This window comes from Rhineura floridana, chromosome 11 (assembly GCF_030035675.1).
Source record: "Rhineura floridana isolate rRhiFlo1 chromosome 11, rRhiFlo1.hap2, whole genome shotgun sequence".
NCBI lineage: Eukaryota > Metazoa > Chordata > Lepidosauria > Squamata > Rhineuridae > Rhineura > Rhineura floridana.
The window spans coordinates 60,762,340-60,778,566 of record NC_084490.1 but is presented as its reverse complement, the minus strand read 5'-3'; the positions used below and the strand labels follow the sequence as shown (position 1 = coordinate 60,778,566).

The 16,227-nt window shown below is 43.0% G+C and overlaps 1 protein-coding gene across 2 annotated transcripts in view; it reads left to right on the top strand.

The window, feature by feature from the left end:
* The window catches only part of SMYD1 (SET and MYND domain containing 1), a 45,674-nt gene that overhangs the window by 19,604 nt on the left and 9,843 nt on the right, over nt 1-16,227 (top strand). For both annotated transcript variants that reach the window (XM_061589797.1, XM_061589798.1), the window contains exons 2-5: nt 2,271-2,447; nt 6,588-6,801; nt 7,891-8,021; nt 13,479-13,517. In XM_061589797.1, the coding sequence (XP_061445781.1) occupies nt 2,271-2,447; nt 6,588-6,801; nt 7,891-8,021; nt 13,479-13,517 (561 nt within the window). The remainder of the gene's footprint in view (nt 1-2,270; nt 2,448-6,587; nt 6,802-7,890; nt 8,022-13,478; nt 13,518-16,227) is intronic.

The following is a 16,227-nucleotide window of genomic DNA, read 5'->3' as shown; positions in this document are numbered from 1 at the left end:
GCTGTCCAGTATGTGTGCATCAGTGGTATTTCCTAAGACCAGCAATATCGATGGAAGTGGTAACACTATCCCAGGCTTTATGTTGTCTAGTGTGTTTTCTTTTTCTCACAAGCCAAGGCACCATTTCATTATCTCTTAAAAAGTGTTTACCAGTTATCGCTTGAAAACTCAAAAACTCAAGTGCAAACCATGAACTAGAATGGAATCTGAAAGGAAGAGAGAGACTGGCTTGCAGCTGTTGTGTCACCTTTGACTAAATGTCTCCTGCATTTAAAATAAAAGTTATGGAGACAGCTGGTTCTTATGCAAAGAGCAGCTGCGGCCCATTTGCTGCAGCCTGAGAGATGACAAAGGTGTTCTAAAGAGCACAAAATGAGCACCAAGTGTATAAACTGTTAAAAGTTCTGGAAATGCAGCTAATTACTTCACATATTTGTAATACTTCTCTAAATATGTAACAGCTGGCTGATCCATCACCCTTCACGGGTATGACAGAAGTGAGCAAGACACTTCTAGCTTAAGGTGTGTGTCAGTGAGGAACAGCAATGCATCACAAAGGCATTCATTTGGGAGGATCTAGGGAACAACTTTCCCTTTCTTCTCATGTTATCTTTCCACTTTCCAATGCTGACAGGTTTTCTGTAGGCCAAGCCTGGAGAACCTGCAGCCCTACAGATGTTGATGGACTCTAACTCCCATCAGCCCCAGCCAGCATGTCTGATATCCAGGGATGAGGGGAGCTGTGGTCCAACAGTAGCCGAAGGGCACCGGGTTCCCCATCTCTGCAGCAGACAATAGACACAATGCCTGGAGCCTCCCTCTAAATAGCAATAGTTTAGCCCATCCTTTGGTATCAGGTAGCGTGCGTGCCAAATCCATCCCCAAAGCAGTTTTATCTGGCTCTTTGTGATCCAACCAAGTCATAATCAAGATCCAATGAAACAATTGTCCACAGATTCACTGATACAGAAAAGAAAACACATATGTTCCTTGTACGAGTCCATACTCTAATGTTGCACCTCTCTTTTGCATCCTGAATGCAATGCCCTGGGTGTGCCTGACCATATGCTTTTTGTGCCAGTGAAGACCTTAGTAGTCCTAGATGGTACCAATTTTATTAAATAAGCCTGAGCATGTATGGCAAGTTAGGCTTGTGTAACAAAACATGCTTCTCACCGCATATTGATGTCTGATGGCCCCTTCAGCGGGTGCTCCCTTTGCTAGTCAGTGCTTCTTTCATGGTCTCCAGTCAAATTTTTTAGACCATGGGTAACCAATGGGGCACCTTCCAGATGTTGTTTGACAACTGCCCTCAGCCATGGTCAATGGTGATGGGGGCTGTAGTGAAGGGCACCATATTGGTTATCCCTGATCTAGATGATCTGATATATCTGGGCTCCTTCTGGGAGGAAGGGTGGAATGTAAATTTAATGAATGAATAGATAATAAAATAAATATATCATACACAGGGCACCACTGCTTATAGGGATGATCTACATTCAGCTTTGCCAACCTGCTGCCCTCCAGGTGATTTAGACTCCAGCTCCCACCCATCCCAGCCAGCACAGCTGTCAATGTACCTCACCGCACTGTGTGTCAATGGACCTCATTGTGTCAGAGGTTCTGCGGCTTTTGCTTTTTTTCAATACGTGAAAGCTAGAGGAAGGGATGCGGCAGGACGGGGGTAGAAGGAAAGGGAAGGAGCCAGAAAGAATGTGAGTGGCAGGATCTGTAGCAAATGGCAGAGAGGGCAGAAGTGAAGGAGATGGGAAAATGGGAAGGCACGGAAAGATTGGGAGAGTGTGGATACAGGGAGGAGAGTGTGGATGGGGAGTCCTTTTAATCAATCCCTATTCTGTCTGTGGTATTCATTGGTCATTTGCTAGTTTCTAACAACACTGTAAATGCATGAGTGCAATATTAGGAGTGGTACACAGAGTTCTGGTGCTGGCTGTATAAACCAAGGAGTGCAGAGACTGGATCTTGAATGATGTGTTCTCATCCCATTTGGCTGGTACATGACGTTCCATGTCAATCAGTGTGTGTGTGTTTAGGCATAGAGGACGGATGTGGATCAACATATGGATTTTCTGACTCAGGCACTCTAATGTCTTGGGCAGGGCCTATTAAAGGCAAACTTTTCTTCCATTCTGTTCTGTTTGGGAGGGATCACTGGGAACCCTGGGAGGGGACAGTAGTATCTTACCAAGTAAGAGTTAAAACTCACTTTCCCCAAGGGGCCACTAATAATTCTTTCCCCCTCCTTTCAGCCTCACTCACCTTGTCTGCCACACCTGCTTTAAGCGACATGAGAAGCTCCACCGCTGTGGCCAGTGCAAGTTTGCCCATTACTGTGACCGCACCTGCCAGAAGGATGCCTGGGTGAACCACAAGAGTGAGTGCTCAGCCATCAAGAGGCAGGGGAAAGCACCCAACGAAAACATCAGGTGAGTGATTAGCACTGGCAAGTTGAGGCTGAACAGCAATGCATGGGTGTCATTAATTAATCAAGTGCTGAAGGCCAGTAACATTAGCCTCGCCCATTGACTTGCTCTCATGCTTTTTGCCCCTTCCTCTGTAGCCTAAATGGCAACATAGTCTTTGGTAGAATCTTCCCCTTACCCACCTGCATTTTCAGCCCTCTTTTGCCTGTGTTGCCCTCTTGGCTCTCGCATAGAAGTGAGGCTTATAATAAGGCACTGATTCAGCACCAACAGAGGTACATGTGGCTCTGAAGGAATGGCGATAGGGAGCCAGGTGTCACCAGTATACTGATGATACTGGGCTCCCACCCTCCTGATGACTCCACCCAGCAGCTTCATATAAATGTTAAATAGCATTGGGCACCAAATGGGCACATTGACCCTATGACTATAGCTATATGACTATAGTGTAGGGTAGAGACTCTCATTTGCATGCAGAAGGTCCCAGGTTCCATTCACAACATCTCCAGGTAGAGCTCGGAATGTTCCCTTTCTGAAATCCTGGACAGCTGCTGTCAGTCAGTGTAGACAATACTGGACTAAATGGACCAATGGTCTGACTCACTGTAAAGCAGCGTCCTATATTCCTGTGACTGCCCCAATGATTTCCAACCTGGAGCAGACATTCCCTTTTGGTGCAAGTACTTTCTTCTTTTCCCAGAACTCAAAAACCTTACAGAAATACCTCTCCCTCCAAAAAAGCAATCTTACCATGTGCATCTCTAGCCAAGGCACCTGCTCCCCCCCCATGTGTGTGTAGATTTAGGGTATGTCTTTTATGACAAACTCTGGAAGTGCTGGACCCGGATGCTGACACTTAGCCTGAGTTCATTAGCCAGGAGAAACCTCCCCACTCCAAGACACCCTTCCCCTGAAACGGCAACTCCCCAGACCCAGATTTCACCAAGAGGCCAGCATCCTCTTCCCTAAGGGGTTAATGCAATGCACTCAGTGAGAAACACTAGAGAGGCATTGGAGTGCCTAACCCTAACCCCAAGGCTCCTCCTTTAAAGATGTCAGAAAAGGGGTGGAGCCTCTGAGGGATGGTCAGGCCCATAAGGCCTCCAATGCAGTAAAGCACTTAACAAGTTGTTTGCTCCCAGTGCGCTGTCCAGAGTTCTGAAAGATCTATCTCTGACTGCCCTTGTCTTCCAGCTTTGTGATCTGGACAGGGTCATGCATGTCCGCCATCTGCCTCTTTCCAGGAGCTCTAGGCTGCTTTTTAGGCTTGCTCTTCCTAAGCTGTCCCTGAGCTTGGTCTCACCGGGGCTTGTATTGACTTTTGGGAACTTAATAGGGTCAGTACTGGAGCAGGCATTCCCTATCCCTTCCATTTGAACACCTGCAGGAGGCCCAGCTGTTTTCAAAGGTAGATCTGGGATGGCCCCAAAACCTGATATGCAGCTGTGATGAGGATGAACAGGAACCCGTGTTCTGCATGTGGTGGGGCAATTTTGAATCCCTCATGATGCAGTTTATTTTTATTTCTTTAGAGGAATTTATAAAGTGCTTCATCAAAAATCCCTAAGCGGTGCACGTAAAAACATGAACATGGCGCCCTACTCTAGAACACCCAAGTCTGAGGTATTTTGGGCACCAGGTGAAGATTTGCCCAGTATTTAGGTTTTATGTTGCATAACTGCTGCTGCCCTACTATGTTTATATTGATTTTTATGTCTTACTATTTTAACTTATTGGGAAGCCTTTCTGAGAGCCCTTCAGGCTAAAGCAACAAGGTATAAATGCTGAAAATTACAGTTGTCAGTGAAGGGCAATTTGCCCAGAATTCTAGTGTGGCTGCAGTCACAGCTGGAGGCACGTAGCATAGGTAAAAAGAAGGTGCAGGATAGCTTACTTTTCCATTGTCCACTACTGTAGGATGATATAAATAAAAAAGTTATTTTTGAAGAAGTTCCTCTAATGCTAAAGCCTGAAACATGCAGATATTTCAAGAACGACTTCAGCAAGTTAATAATCTGTTGCAATAAGAAATTAAGAGGACGATATCTTAAGCTATGGTTTGGAATTGCCATTTGCTCTCTGTCAGATTCAGCCACTGTGGAGTTCCTTTATCAAGTGTCCTATTTATAGAAGCTGCCTAAAAATACTCCATTGTGATACAAGAGACTAGAAGATATTGTGAGCTGCAATGGAAAGTATGTTTCCAGCTAGAGAGTTAGCCCTTCTGGAAGGATGCCAACAGTGAGTGTATTTGCAGAAGGGGGAAAAAAAAACAGCCTGAATTTTTCCACTCTCAAACACATAGAAAATAAATGGCTTTGTTAGCAGAAGCAAACCAAGAGGCTCTGCTGTTTGACAGCTGCATCCCCAGCTGCAGAAGTTCCATCCCCAAAGGCTTTTATGACGGGCAGGAAACTCGTGGCCCACCAAAAGTTGTCTTTTCTATCTCCTGCTCCACAATATCCTGCATGCCACCTGCTCACTTTCAGCTGAGAGCTGCAGGGTGAGAGCCTTTTCGCTCTCACCTTTCAGCTTGCACCCTTGCTAGGCACAAGCCTTAAATAATACCTAGGGAGGTGGGGGAGAGAGGGAGAGAAGGAATCTCAACCAGGATCCCCCAGTGAATCTCCTTCCACCAAATACGCATGGCCCCTCTCTCATAGAAGATACATGGGCGGAACATGTGGGTCACTTCTACAACACTGCTAGACATTCTGAGATAGCACCTCTCAAATTGTTCATTGCTTGAATTGATTAGCATTCCTATTGTGGCATCAAGTGACTGTCCCATGAGCCATAGCATGGCATCTATCCATAGCCATACCCATCAGAACTTGCTCTGCGTCAGCTTTCCCCCCTAACAGTTTCCTTCCTGCTCATAGAAGCGCTAGTCACAACTGTATTGATAGCCAACTGCCATTTTGCAATTCCCACAATGCCCAAGACCTAGCATTGTGCTGGGGCATTTTGAGAGGGTTAAGAAATGGTGCAACCACAAAATTAGTGGTGAATATTGGACAAAAGGGCCCTCTTCTTTGGGTGCAGGGAGGGGGAGGAAGTTCTCTGAAAAATCTCTTCTGAAAATTTTTGGCTCAGCTCTACATGATTCATACAAAAACAGGTAGGCATTTTTTAGTTTGTGTTTTAGGATGATACAGATGTATAAAGAGGACAGATCTATCAACAACAAGTAGCCATAATGACTAAACAGAGCCTCGCTGTTTAGAATAAAACCCTGAAAATGACATGCTGGGATCCAACAGCTGGGGGGGGGGGAGTATGCTGTTGTCTTCATGCCTCCAATGTGATCACAAGCAGAGCATTTGGGCAGCCACTTTTGGAAATGGTATGCAAAAAATTAGATCTGTCAATCTGCTAAAGCTGCTTGGCTCATTCATCATTCACGTTTTAGTCAAGGAACTAAATTAAAACAAATTAGAAGTATAGGGTGGGTCCTAGCAATACACACCTCAGTGGTCAAAGGCCAGGATAAAGAGGTGTGTCTTTAGCATATAACAAAAGTTATACAATGAAGGTGCCACACGCATCTCTGTGGGGAGGGAGTTCCATGACTTAGAGTCTGCCAAAGAGAAAGCCCTCTTTTGGGCTGCCACCCACTGAGCTTCAGAGAGCAGAGGAAATACCAAGCGTCCCTCCCCCCTGGCCAATCTTAACACCTGAGAAGGTGTGTAGGGAAGGAGTTTTGGAGATATTTCAGATATTTGGGTCCTAAGTCGTTTATTGCCAAATCTCTTACTGTAGTTGCCTTTCAAAGATATCAAGTGAAATGTAAGATAACTTATAAGGTAATATAAAAATGTTATTGCTTTTTGTTAGAAGGAAAGCCCATCATCAGTATTTTTTTAATTCTCTGTTAGAGCAACTCATCGTCACAGTAGCATCAAAAATTGTGCTTGTGAGCTGCAGCCATGCCAATTAAAATGTTCACATCAGTTAGAATTTAACATTGGGTTTGCCAACTAATCAACAAAAGCAGTAGTTGATCAATCTATCATTGAAACTTGTGAGAGCTTTTAGCTCTATTGAAGACAGTTGCTAGGCCATGCTTCAGAATATGAGAGGTTTTGTGATTGTTAACTCATTAAGGCCCAGCGGTTTAAATATATGTTTTTGGCCTACTAGGTTGGCTGCCCGAATCATGTGGAGAATAGAGAAAGAAGGGGGAGGCCTGACTGAGGGGTGTTTGGTCTCCATTGACGACCTACAGAACCATGTGGCACACTTCGGAGAGGAAGAGAAGAAGGAGATGAGGATCGACCTGGAGAGTTTCTTGGAGTTCTGGCCACCTGAGAGCAAGCAGTTTGGCATGCAGTACATCTCTCACATACTGGGCGTGGTATGTCTACCTAGTGATCCAACCCTGGGTGAACAAAGGAAACTATTTAGAATGCCCTGCTCATTGCACTGTTTAGTGCCACCTCCATAAGGGGTTTTTATTGGAGCTTGCAAGTGTTGATTCAGGCTATACAACAGCGGAGATCTAATGCGGGCTTGGTGTGGTTCTCAATTTACCAGCTGACTAGCCCTGCTCCAGATTCTTGGATACTTGTAAGGCGAGAAAATCAGGCTTTCTTGTTCTTCCAGGCCTTTTAATGTTCCCTAGTATTTTAACATTTTGCATACTTTTTGAAGTCCACTTACCTTGAAAGTTGGTTTTACTACTATTGATCTCTTTTTTAAATGATAGTTGGCCTTTATTAGCTCTTTTTGTTTGACTAGGTTGTTTTACTATGGTTGTGCTGAGTTATTCTTTATGTTTGATGTGATATTTTTATATTAAATGTGTTTATTCTATATATTATATAATAAATTATACATTAATATTATAATATTTTTAAACCTAACTGTAGTATGTTGCCTAGAGAAATTTACATTATGAAGTGACTAATGAAATGCAAATAATAAATATTTCAAAAGCAGACTGAGCCAATGGGTGGCCTTACACAACCCACAGTGCACAGGAGCCTTATCACATTTTAATTATGATGTGGAAAAAGGGTGCCCCCAATTTAACTTGAAGAGAAAATTATTTTCCAAGGCTGTATGTGTGTGTGAGAGATTCTGTATTTTACTGTTAAACATATTGGATTTTGTATATACAGCGTTGTATTCCATGTTAGACCCACGCAGGGTAGACCCATTGAAGTTAATGGTCCTAAGTTAGTCATGCCCATTAATTTCAGTAGGTCTACTCTGAGCAGAGCTAGCCTTGGTTACAACCCAAAATCCTGGCCGATGGCTACTTGATCTTTGTTACAGAACTTGCCATGTGTTGGGTCGTGGAGCAAAATACATTTCTGTCCCACCCACCCACAAATACCATCTAGGAAATGAAGTTGCCCCTGAGAATACAGAAAATGGCCGCCTCTGTTTTAGAAAGCCACATTTTCCCTAATCTATCTTGCTTTTTTATTTTGTGGAGTAGATAAACTGCAATGGTTTCACCCTGAGTGACCAAAGGGGGCTGCAGGCAGTTGGTGTAGGCATCTTCCCCAACCTTTGCCTGGTAAATCATGACTGTTGGCCCAACTGTACCGTCATCTTTAACAATGGCAAGTAAGTAAGTTCCTTCTCTGCATAAATATGACACACAAAGCTTGTCAGATCAGGGATTAAGATCATCAAGTGCTTCAGAAAACTGATTCACTTTGAGCTGAGAAGTTACCTGTATCTGGTGATTCATGTTTCGGAGCTACACTAAAATACATTTTCAGAGAATGTTTAGTGTGAAGGCCACTGCCATTAGTGTGAGCATTTCTGTTGGCTTATAACATTTCAATGGAACCTATTCACTGATAAAGATCATAGTTCCCAGGGAAAAATATACATATATTTGAAAATGGCAAAGGGCACGATATAATAGAAAGTTCTCCTGCATTAGGCTGCAATCCAATACATGTCTACTCAGAGGTAAGCTCCACTGGGTTCAATGAGACTTACTCCTAGGTAAGTGTGTCTTGGATTGCAGCCTAAATCCCATTAAAATGAATGGAAGCTGTGAGTGAGCATTACTGTGCTCTTGTGCAACTTCCATTTTTTAAAGTGGGGTTTGTATCAGTTAACATTGCTATGGACTGTGCTCAGAATGACTAATTTTGGGTTTCAGCAACCCTGCGGAACAATCTTGGATCTTGACAGATAAATTAGGGGAAATGATTAATTTGACAATTTGTTAAGTGTAAGTGAACTCCAAGGTGAAGCTACCAAATGTTAGTCTTAAATACTTTGGCTTATTTTTCCACCAAGCCTATTCAGTTCATTTTTAACACAGTTATGCTACTTTGTGCATGCCTTTTTGGGTCTGCAGGATTGTTGTCATGCAAGCTGTGTACCTTTGCAAGATGGAAGTCATGTTGTTTCTAAAGCAGACAGGTGGCATCAGCCTGGCTTTTAAAGAATCTGCTACTGTCATAAAGATATTATACTACAAAACAACAACAACAACAAACTGTTCAAGAAACTAGGCAAGAATATGGCTGGCAGAGAAACAATATGATCACCAGAATCTTGTCAATAAAGAGAAAGATATTTACATCAGCCATTTAATCCTCAGCTTCATTTTTACACATATATTTTATCCTATCACAGAAATTTCAAAATAATCAGTCGGACTTGAATATTGCAACAAAAGCTTGACACACAGAACAGAAATGGAAAAAAGTAATTCACAGAACAGATAAATATCAGACATCAAGTAGTGTGTAAGCACTGAAAACAGTTTGATTTGGCTAGGAAATTCATCTAATTACGGCTGCTAAAATAATGCTCCTCCCCAAATTACAAATTTAATAAAACCTTCCCCAAAAGCAAAAGAGATCATCCACCAAGTAGCTTCAAGCCATAGATCCTATGCTGAGCTTCTGAAGGCCTAACTAAACATTGCACTTAAACAGTTGTTATGAAACAACCCAAACAGCTCCTTTTTTAAGATGAAAAAAGCAGTTTGGAGCAGAGGCAATTTGGAGTTAAGCTCAACCCGTTCTCTTTCCGCAGCTTCTTTAATCCAAATTGCTCCCAAGCTTCTCTCTTTCCTGCGCCAGTGAGATATCAATTGCATTTTTATTTTTTATCCTCATAAACACACTTTTAGAATCAGCAGGCAGCAGGGGGGGGGATATGTAGTGGAGAAGCAGCAGCAATGTAGGGAAAGGGTCAAGCATCCTCTTCCCATGCTGCTTCTACACTCCAAATTGCCCACTCTCAAACCAGCTTCTCTCTGAAAAGCAAAAAAAGGCTGCTGTAGTTTTGAGGGATTTGTTTAACTCAGTAATTCCCACACAGTGTCCCTTGGTAGACTAATGTGCTACAATAAGAGCTACACTATTGGCGTGCACTGTGCAGGGAGAAATGAAAAAAATAAATGCAAGTCTCCTCTTGTGCACCTCTCTGCATAGATGGCCTTTCAGAACATCCACACCATCCATTAAAAGCGCTCTTATACCACTTTAACAGTCAGGGCTTCCCCCAAAGAATCCTGGGAACTGTCGTTTGTAAGGGTGCTGAGAGTGGTTAGGAGACCCCTATTCCTCTCACAGAGCTACAATTCCCAGCACCATTAACAAATCATGGTTCACAGGATTCTTTAAGGGAAGCCCTGACTGTTAAAGTGGTATAAGAGTGCTTTAAATGGATTGTGTGGATGTCGCCTCACTTAGCCTCTTCTGGGAGTGGCTTATTCTGTAGCTGGGTACCCAAAAACCCACAATACAGAAGCAGCAAAATCACCAATCCTTGGAGGAAGTTACCTGTTGTGTCTCTGTATCAGTCATGTCTAGCCTAGCTTCTGTCAAACTCAGGAGGCATGATCAGAAATGATCCCCCCAAAAACAGAGGATATGAATTCCTCTAACAGCAGATTGCTCTTTCCTCTTACACATTCTAAAAGCAAACATTTTCATGTGTGTGTCTTCAATTCAGACAGAGTGCCTTGGCTGTTTGATATTTTGGGAATGTTGGGTTATTGCTCTGGTATAACATAGCTACTCTGGATACATTTTAGTTGAAAGCAAGTTAGGTTTTTTTAATCATTCTTCTTGCGGAATTTTGCTGTACCTGCATTCTAGTTACATCATACAAAAAAATGTGAAAAGCAGGAGAAACCCTTCAGTTCCTCAGAAGAATCTAAGCCAAATATACGTGCCCTTAAGCAGTGTTCATGTCCAGAGTCAGAATATCAAATGGAGAGTCTTTATATCACGCCTGGCTTTGACTCCCACTGGTAACTTTGCCATTTCCTTTAATAGAAACAGGATAATGTGGAATGTTTTGCCACAACTAGAAGAGAGTGATATGTTTGCCATGCCAAACTGGTGCATAACCTATACCCTGTGTTAGTTCAGGGGTCACTCTGGAGCATGTTTGGAATAGAGCCTTGCCCCAGGATGGGAGTCAAGGCATGAAATCATCCCACCCCTGCCAAGAACTGAGAGCCAGTGTGGTGTAGTGGCTAGAGTGTTGGACTGTGCCTCTGCTTAGCCATGACACTCCCTGGGTAACCTCAGCCCAGTCACTGTCTCTCAGCCTAATCTACCTCAAAGGGTTGTTGTGAGGATAAAATTGGGGGGGGGGGAGAACAATGTTTGCATGGCACCCTGAGCTCCTTGGAGGAAAAGTCAGACATAGATATCATCATCATCATCTGAAGGCATGGTCAGGGGTGCTGTTGAAGAAGAGTGCCCAGGGTGCTCCCAGCAGTTTTGTTTTGCTAATGGCTGTTTTTGTGGCTGTTTGTTGATTGAGAGAGAAGGATGCTTCCTGACAGGGGTTTATTGTGGTGCTGCTCATGCCTACAGGTTTTTTTGCAGTGCCACCTGATGTCATTGGCATCAAAATGCCAACCCATATTCTTCCCCCCTTTAATACAGATTTACCCTCTCTGTGGAATATTTGATAAGTAAAAAAAACCCAAAAAGCAAAAAACTTGCTGCCAACAGCCCAGTTGTGTTATCTGTATTATCCACCTGCAATATTAAGTTCCTGCCTAGAAGCACCCAAAATGAGAGAAATGGCCCTAGTTGGCACCTACACATTACTCCTGGGTAGGGTGTGTATGTGGCTGAGAAGAGAGATGGCACCACAAATCAAAAAGAGGAGTTAATGGTGATGACTGCTTGCACTGGGGGATGTACTTGTATAGCGGCCATCCCAAGTGAAGCATCCTTTGCATTGCTCCTAGGCTGAGCAGGGCTGGGCTAGCTGGTGAAGGGATTTTCATCAGAGAAGAATCTGAGCAAGGGAAGGCTCACCATGAGTTAGCTAGCCAGCTCCAGCTCTCTCCATTCCTCAAAAGCTTTTACAATATAGATCTGAGGGTGGGGTGGGGGTAAGCAAGCTTGGGTGAGAAAACACTAAGCCCCTCTGGACCTTGCCTCCAGAATGAAGACAGGAAGTTGCTTGAAGAGGAGGGGCCCATTTGTGTTGGGTTCAAAATGAAGGCTGCCTTCCAACCCTGGAAGAGGGGCTTTTCTGCCCTCCTATCCTCAATAACAGAATCTGAAATTAGTGGAATTTGCTTGTGGGGTTATGGTGTTATTACTTAATTATGGTTTCCTGGAAATAAGTTGCATTCAGATCAACTCTACTTTGAGGCCCCTGGATCACTCTGATCCAGGATTTCAGCTTGGTGTCACATTGCTCGTTCAGACCGCAGTGAACCTGAAGTTTCGGCCTCTTTTGTGAGGACGTGTGTTGCCAACTGGGGCTGCTTGTTGTGCAGCACATGGACAATTAGAGCTGGATCAGACTAGATGGATCTGCTCTTTGAATTGCTTTGTGTATCATCCAAAAACCAAAACCTTGGATGAGATGAGATTAAGGGCCACTGGGGAAAAAAAAGTCAAAAGAGAATTCTCTTATCACCATTCTCAACTTTGCTGCATTCATTATTGATCTTGGTGGTAAAACAGGGTGAGGCATTCCCTTGACAATGACCCAAAGTCCCTTTAACCATAATTCTAAGTATGTCATAAGCTGGTTTTATCATGCCCCCCCCCAGGGCTTTCTTTCCACCTCCCCCCACCCTCATGTTTGAAAAACAGCCTGACACAAAGCCAGCAAGCCAGTGAAGTTTTCCCTAGGAAGAAGAGAAACTTCAGCAGAGAGGCATGCTGGGCTGCTGTTAATGGCACAAAAGGAGGGTTGATAAAATAATTATAATTATTTTCTTTTGAGTTATTTTATTCCTATCCTGCCTTTAATGGCAAGCCTTCACAAGGCAACTTACAGTACAAATGTTAAAAGCAAATCAATTGGAGCATTATAATAAAACCTGCATTTGGGAGATAAAATCACATATGGAAAAATGGGAAATGGACTGCCTTCAAGTTGATCCCGACTTATGGCTACCCTATGAATAGGGATTTTATGGTAAGCAGTATTCAGAGGGGGTTTACCATTGCCTCCCTCTGAGACTAGTCCTCCCCAGCTGGCTAGGGCCTGCTCAGCTTGCCACAGCTGCACAAGCCAGCCCCTTCCTTGTCCACAACTGCCCGCTGGGGGCAACTGGGCTCCTTGGGACTTGCCCACGGCTGCACAGGTGGCAGGGCACGTAACCCCTGAGCCGCTCACTGTGGGGGTGATCTTTAGCTGGCCCTTGACACCCAGGAGACACGAGCGGGAATTTGAATTCACAGACTCTGGACTCCCAGCCAGGCTCTCCTTCCCCCTGTGCTAGACCAGCTTAAAAATCGCATAGAGTGGGCCATTAATAAAAGATACAATTCTGGTAGAACAAATACAGTCTTTAGGGTCTTTAGAGTCCATTTAAATGCTGCAGGAAAGGGGTGATGACTCTGTAGCCCACCAATAGCCTTGTCAGGCATGGAAGAGAGTTTGAACTTCTGCTTCAGGTCTCCTACTTGCAACTGATACGCATTTTTTACTGCCGCCTCTGATCTGCACGTCATGCTTTAAAGCTGTAATCCAGTGTTTGATATGCTGAATGTATGGATTCCATTTGCTTTTTTTAGTGTGTGTACCTCTGTAAAACTGCAGATGTCTGTTTTTTCTTTTCAGTCATGAGGCTGTAAGATCATTGTTCCACACCCAGATGAGGTGGGTTGGTCTTCAAAGCATAATATCCTTTTCACTGTTACCCCTCACACCTCCTGTATCAACCCCTAAAGTCCCTCAGCCAGTAATAACCAGGCTACAGAGATTACTATTAGTGCATTGTCTCACTTTTTCTATCACCTCTAAGTCCCACTAAACCCAACCCTTCATTTTGTAATCCCTGCATTTTGTAGTGTATGGTTTTATGTATGTTTTGTATTTTTAAATTGATGTAATCCACCTTGGGACCCACATTCTGGGTGAGAAGTGGACAGCATAATAATAATAATAATAAATATTAAAAATATATAACAATCATTTTGACAATCATTCCTTCCTTCTGTGACAAATCTGCCTGTACTGCCTGCTGTGCCTTATCTTCCTTGCCTATCCTTTCAGCGGCAATGACAGCATGAGAGTCTCTAATGATGGTAGTACAACCTTAGTAAATCTGATAAACGTTTTATTTCATGAGCCGATATGTGATTACCCGATAAGCTACATCATCTGATTTTGGCTGCATTGATTAAAAATGGATGACTTTTTTTTTTTTGCATTGATTACAATGACACATCTAAATATTTGAATAGCATTGATTAAAATTACAAAAAGCTACAGGTGTTGTTAAAAGCTACAACAATATCAGTTCAGCTAGATCTAGGCCATAAAGTGGCACCTGCTTTGACTGGTGGCTTCCAAACAAAGATCTGTTCTCTTGGTGGATCTTCTAACTGCATTTGGGAATTAGTAGGTGTAGATTCCATGGGGAAAATTCAGCCAAAGTTAACTACTTTTTAAAATAAATAAATGTTAAGCTTTACATATTAACCAATAACACACCAAGTGTTAAATTCCATTAATTTCAGTGGGACAGATTTAAGCATATGATTAACTCTCCCCCTAAAATCAACAAGAGTTAAAAGTTTGCTCATTTTTCTATTCTTTGATATTCATTTTATATTTTAAAAAAGTAGGGTGTGCCCACCCTTGCCTGTCCCTCCCTTTGTTGTGTAGTAGCAGTAGTAAATACTCCTTATGTTAGTGAAGGCAGTGAATTACTGGCAAGGGAAAATGTGCTCACTAAATTACACAGAGGCCAACTCCATGACTTGAAAAGATGTGCTTAGAAGGGTTAATTCAAGCATTCTGGCAGATACTTACAAAACCCATAGAGGCTTTTTATGATTATTTCACCAAGAATGCTTTCCAGACACAGACAGTTTGCAAAGGAAGTGCTTGCAATGCTTGTACATCTCTAGAGCAGGCCAAAAATAAAATAAGATAAAATAAAAGTGTTATCTTTTGATTCAGCTGCTTGTGTGTAATGCTGTTTAATGGAAGATGTGGCATACTGATACTAACACATTATCTCTTTAAACTTGTGTGTGTGTGTTTAATTGTGAATCTGGTTAATGTGGCATGTAAAGGCACATCCATTTTTTTAAAAAATTGACTGGTACTTTCCATTGGAAAGATTGTATTTGAGTACACTGGCAGATGTGTGTTATCCTGTTCCAGAAAGCTGGGGAGCCTTTGGCCCCATCATCCCTGACCATTAGCTGTGCAAGCTGGGGCTGATGTGAATTGGAGCCCAACAACATCTGAAGAGCCATAGGTTCCTAGGGGTCCAATGAATTGTTATGAAGTAGCATTGTTGAAACTAAACTGTTGTGGACCTGGTCAGTGCCTATATGAATACTTCGTGTAAGCCTTTCTGAGCTTTAAAAGAAACAGCAGGTTACATAAGCCTAAAATAAATCATTTTTTAAAATTTAAGCAATGAAGAGTCTTGTAGCACTTTAAAGTAAAGGTGTCCCCGCACTTGTAGTGCGAGTCGTTTCCGACTCTTAGGGTGGCGTCTTGCGATGTTTACTAGGCAGACCGTATATATGGGGTGGGATTGCCAGTTCCTTCCCCGGCCTTTCTTTACCCCCCAGCATATGCCGGGTACTCATTTTACCGACCACGGATGGATGGAAGGCTGAGTGGACCTCGACCCTTTTTACCGGAGATTCGACTTCCTCCTTCTGTTGGAATCGAACTCCATCCGTGAGCAGAGCTTCGGCTGCGTTACCGCCGCTTACCACTCTGCGCCACGGAGGATCTTTAAAGACATAGAAATTTATTATGGCGTAAGCTTTTGTGGATTCTGGCCCACAATAATAAATTTGCCATAATAAATGTGTTAGTCATTGAGGTACCAAATATTCATTACTGCTTTTTGCTAAAACAGACTAACAGGGTTACCCCTCTGGAAAAGAAAAAAGAAAAATGAAAAGAAAGAGCAAAAGGTCTTTGCATGCAACATGCTTAAAATTATTGCTGCTGAAAATGTTTATATTTATATATTCATATTCAGCTTGGTTTGACACCATCCTGCAGACATGGGGAATTCCAAAGCCTATTTCAGTGTCCCTAATGAAACAGCCATAGAAGACAAGAAAGTTGGGATGGTAGTATCCATAGCACATTGCAGCATCCCACTGCTGTGCTTGACAAGGACATCTTTCAAAATATATTCTTGTCTATGGAGGGTATGATATGTATGCGAGCATTCAAAATTTTGTGTGTATGTTTTAAGTTTTGAGCCACTGAAATAATAGCCCAAGTGCTGGCGTTCCTACCAGGCCTGTAGCTGGGGGCGGAGGGGGAAAATGGGGGCACCCCCCGAGCTTTGCTTCACTCCCCTAGGATTTTTTTTGGTAAATTGATT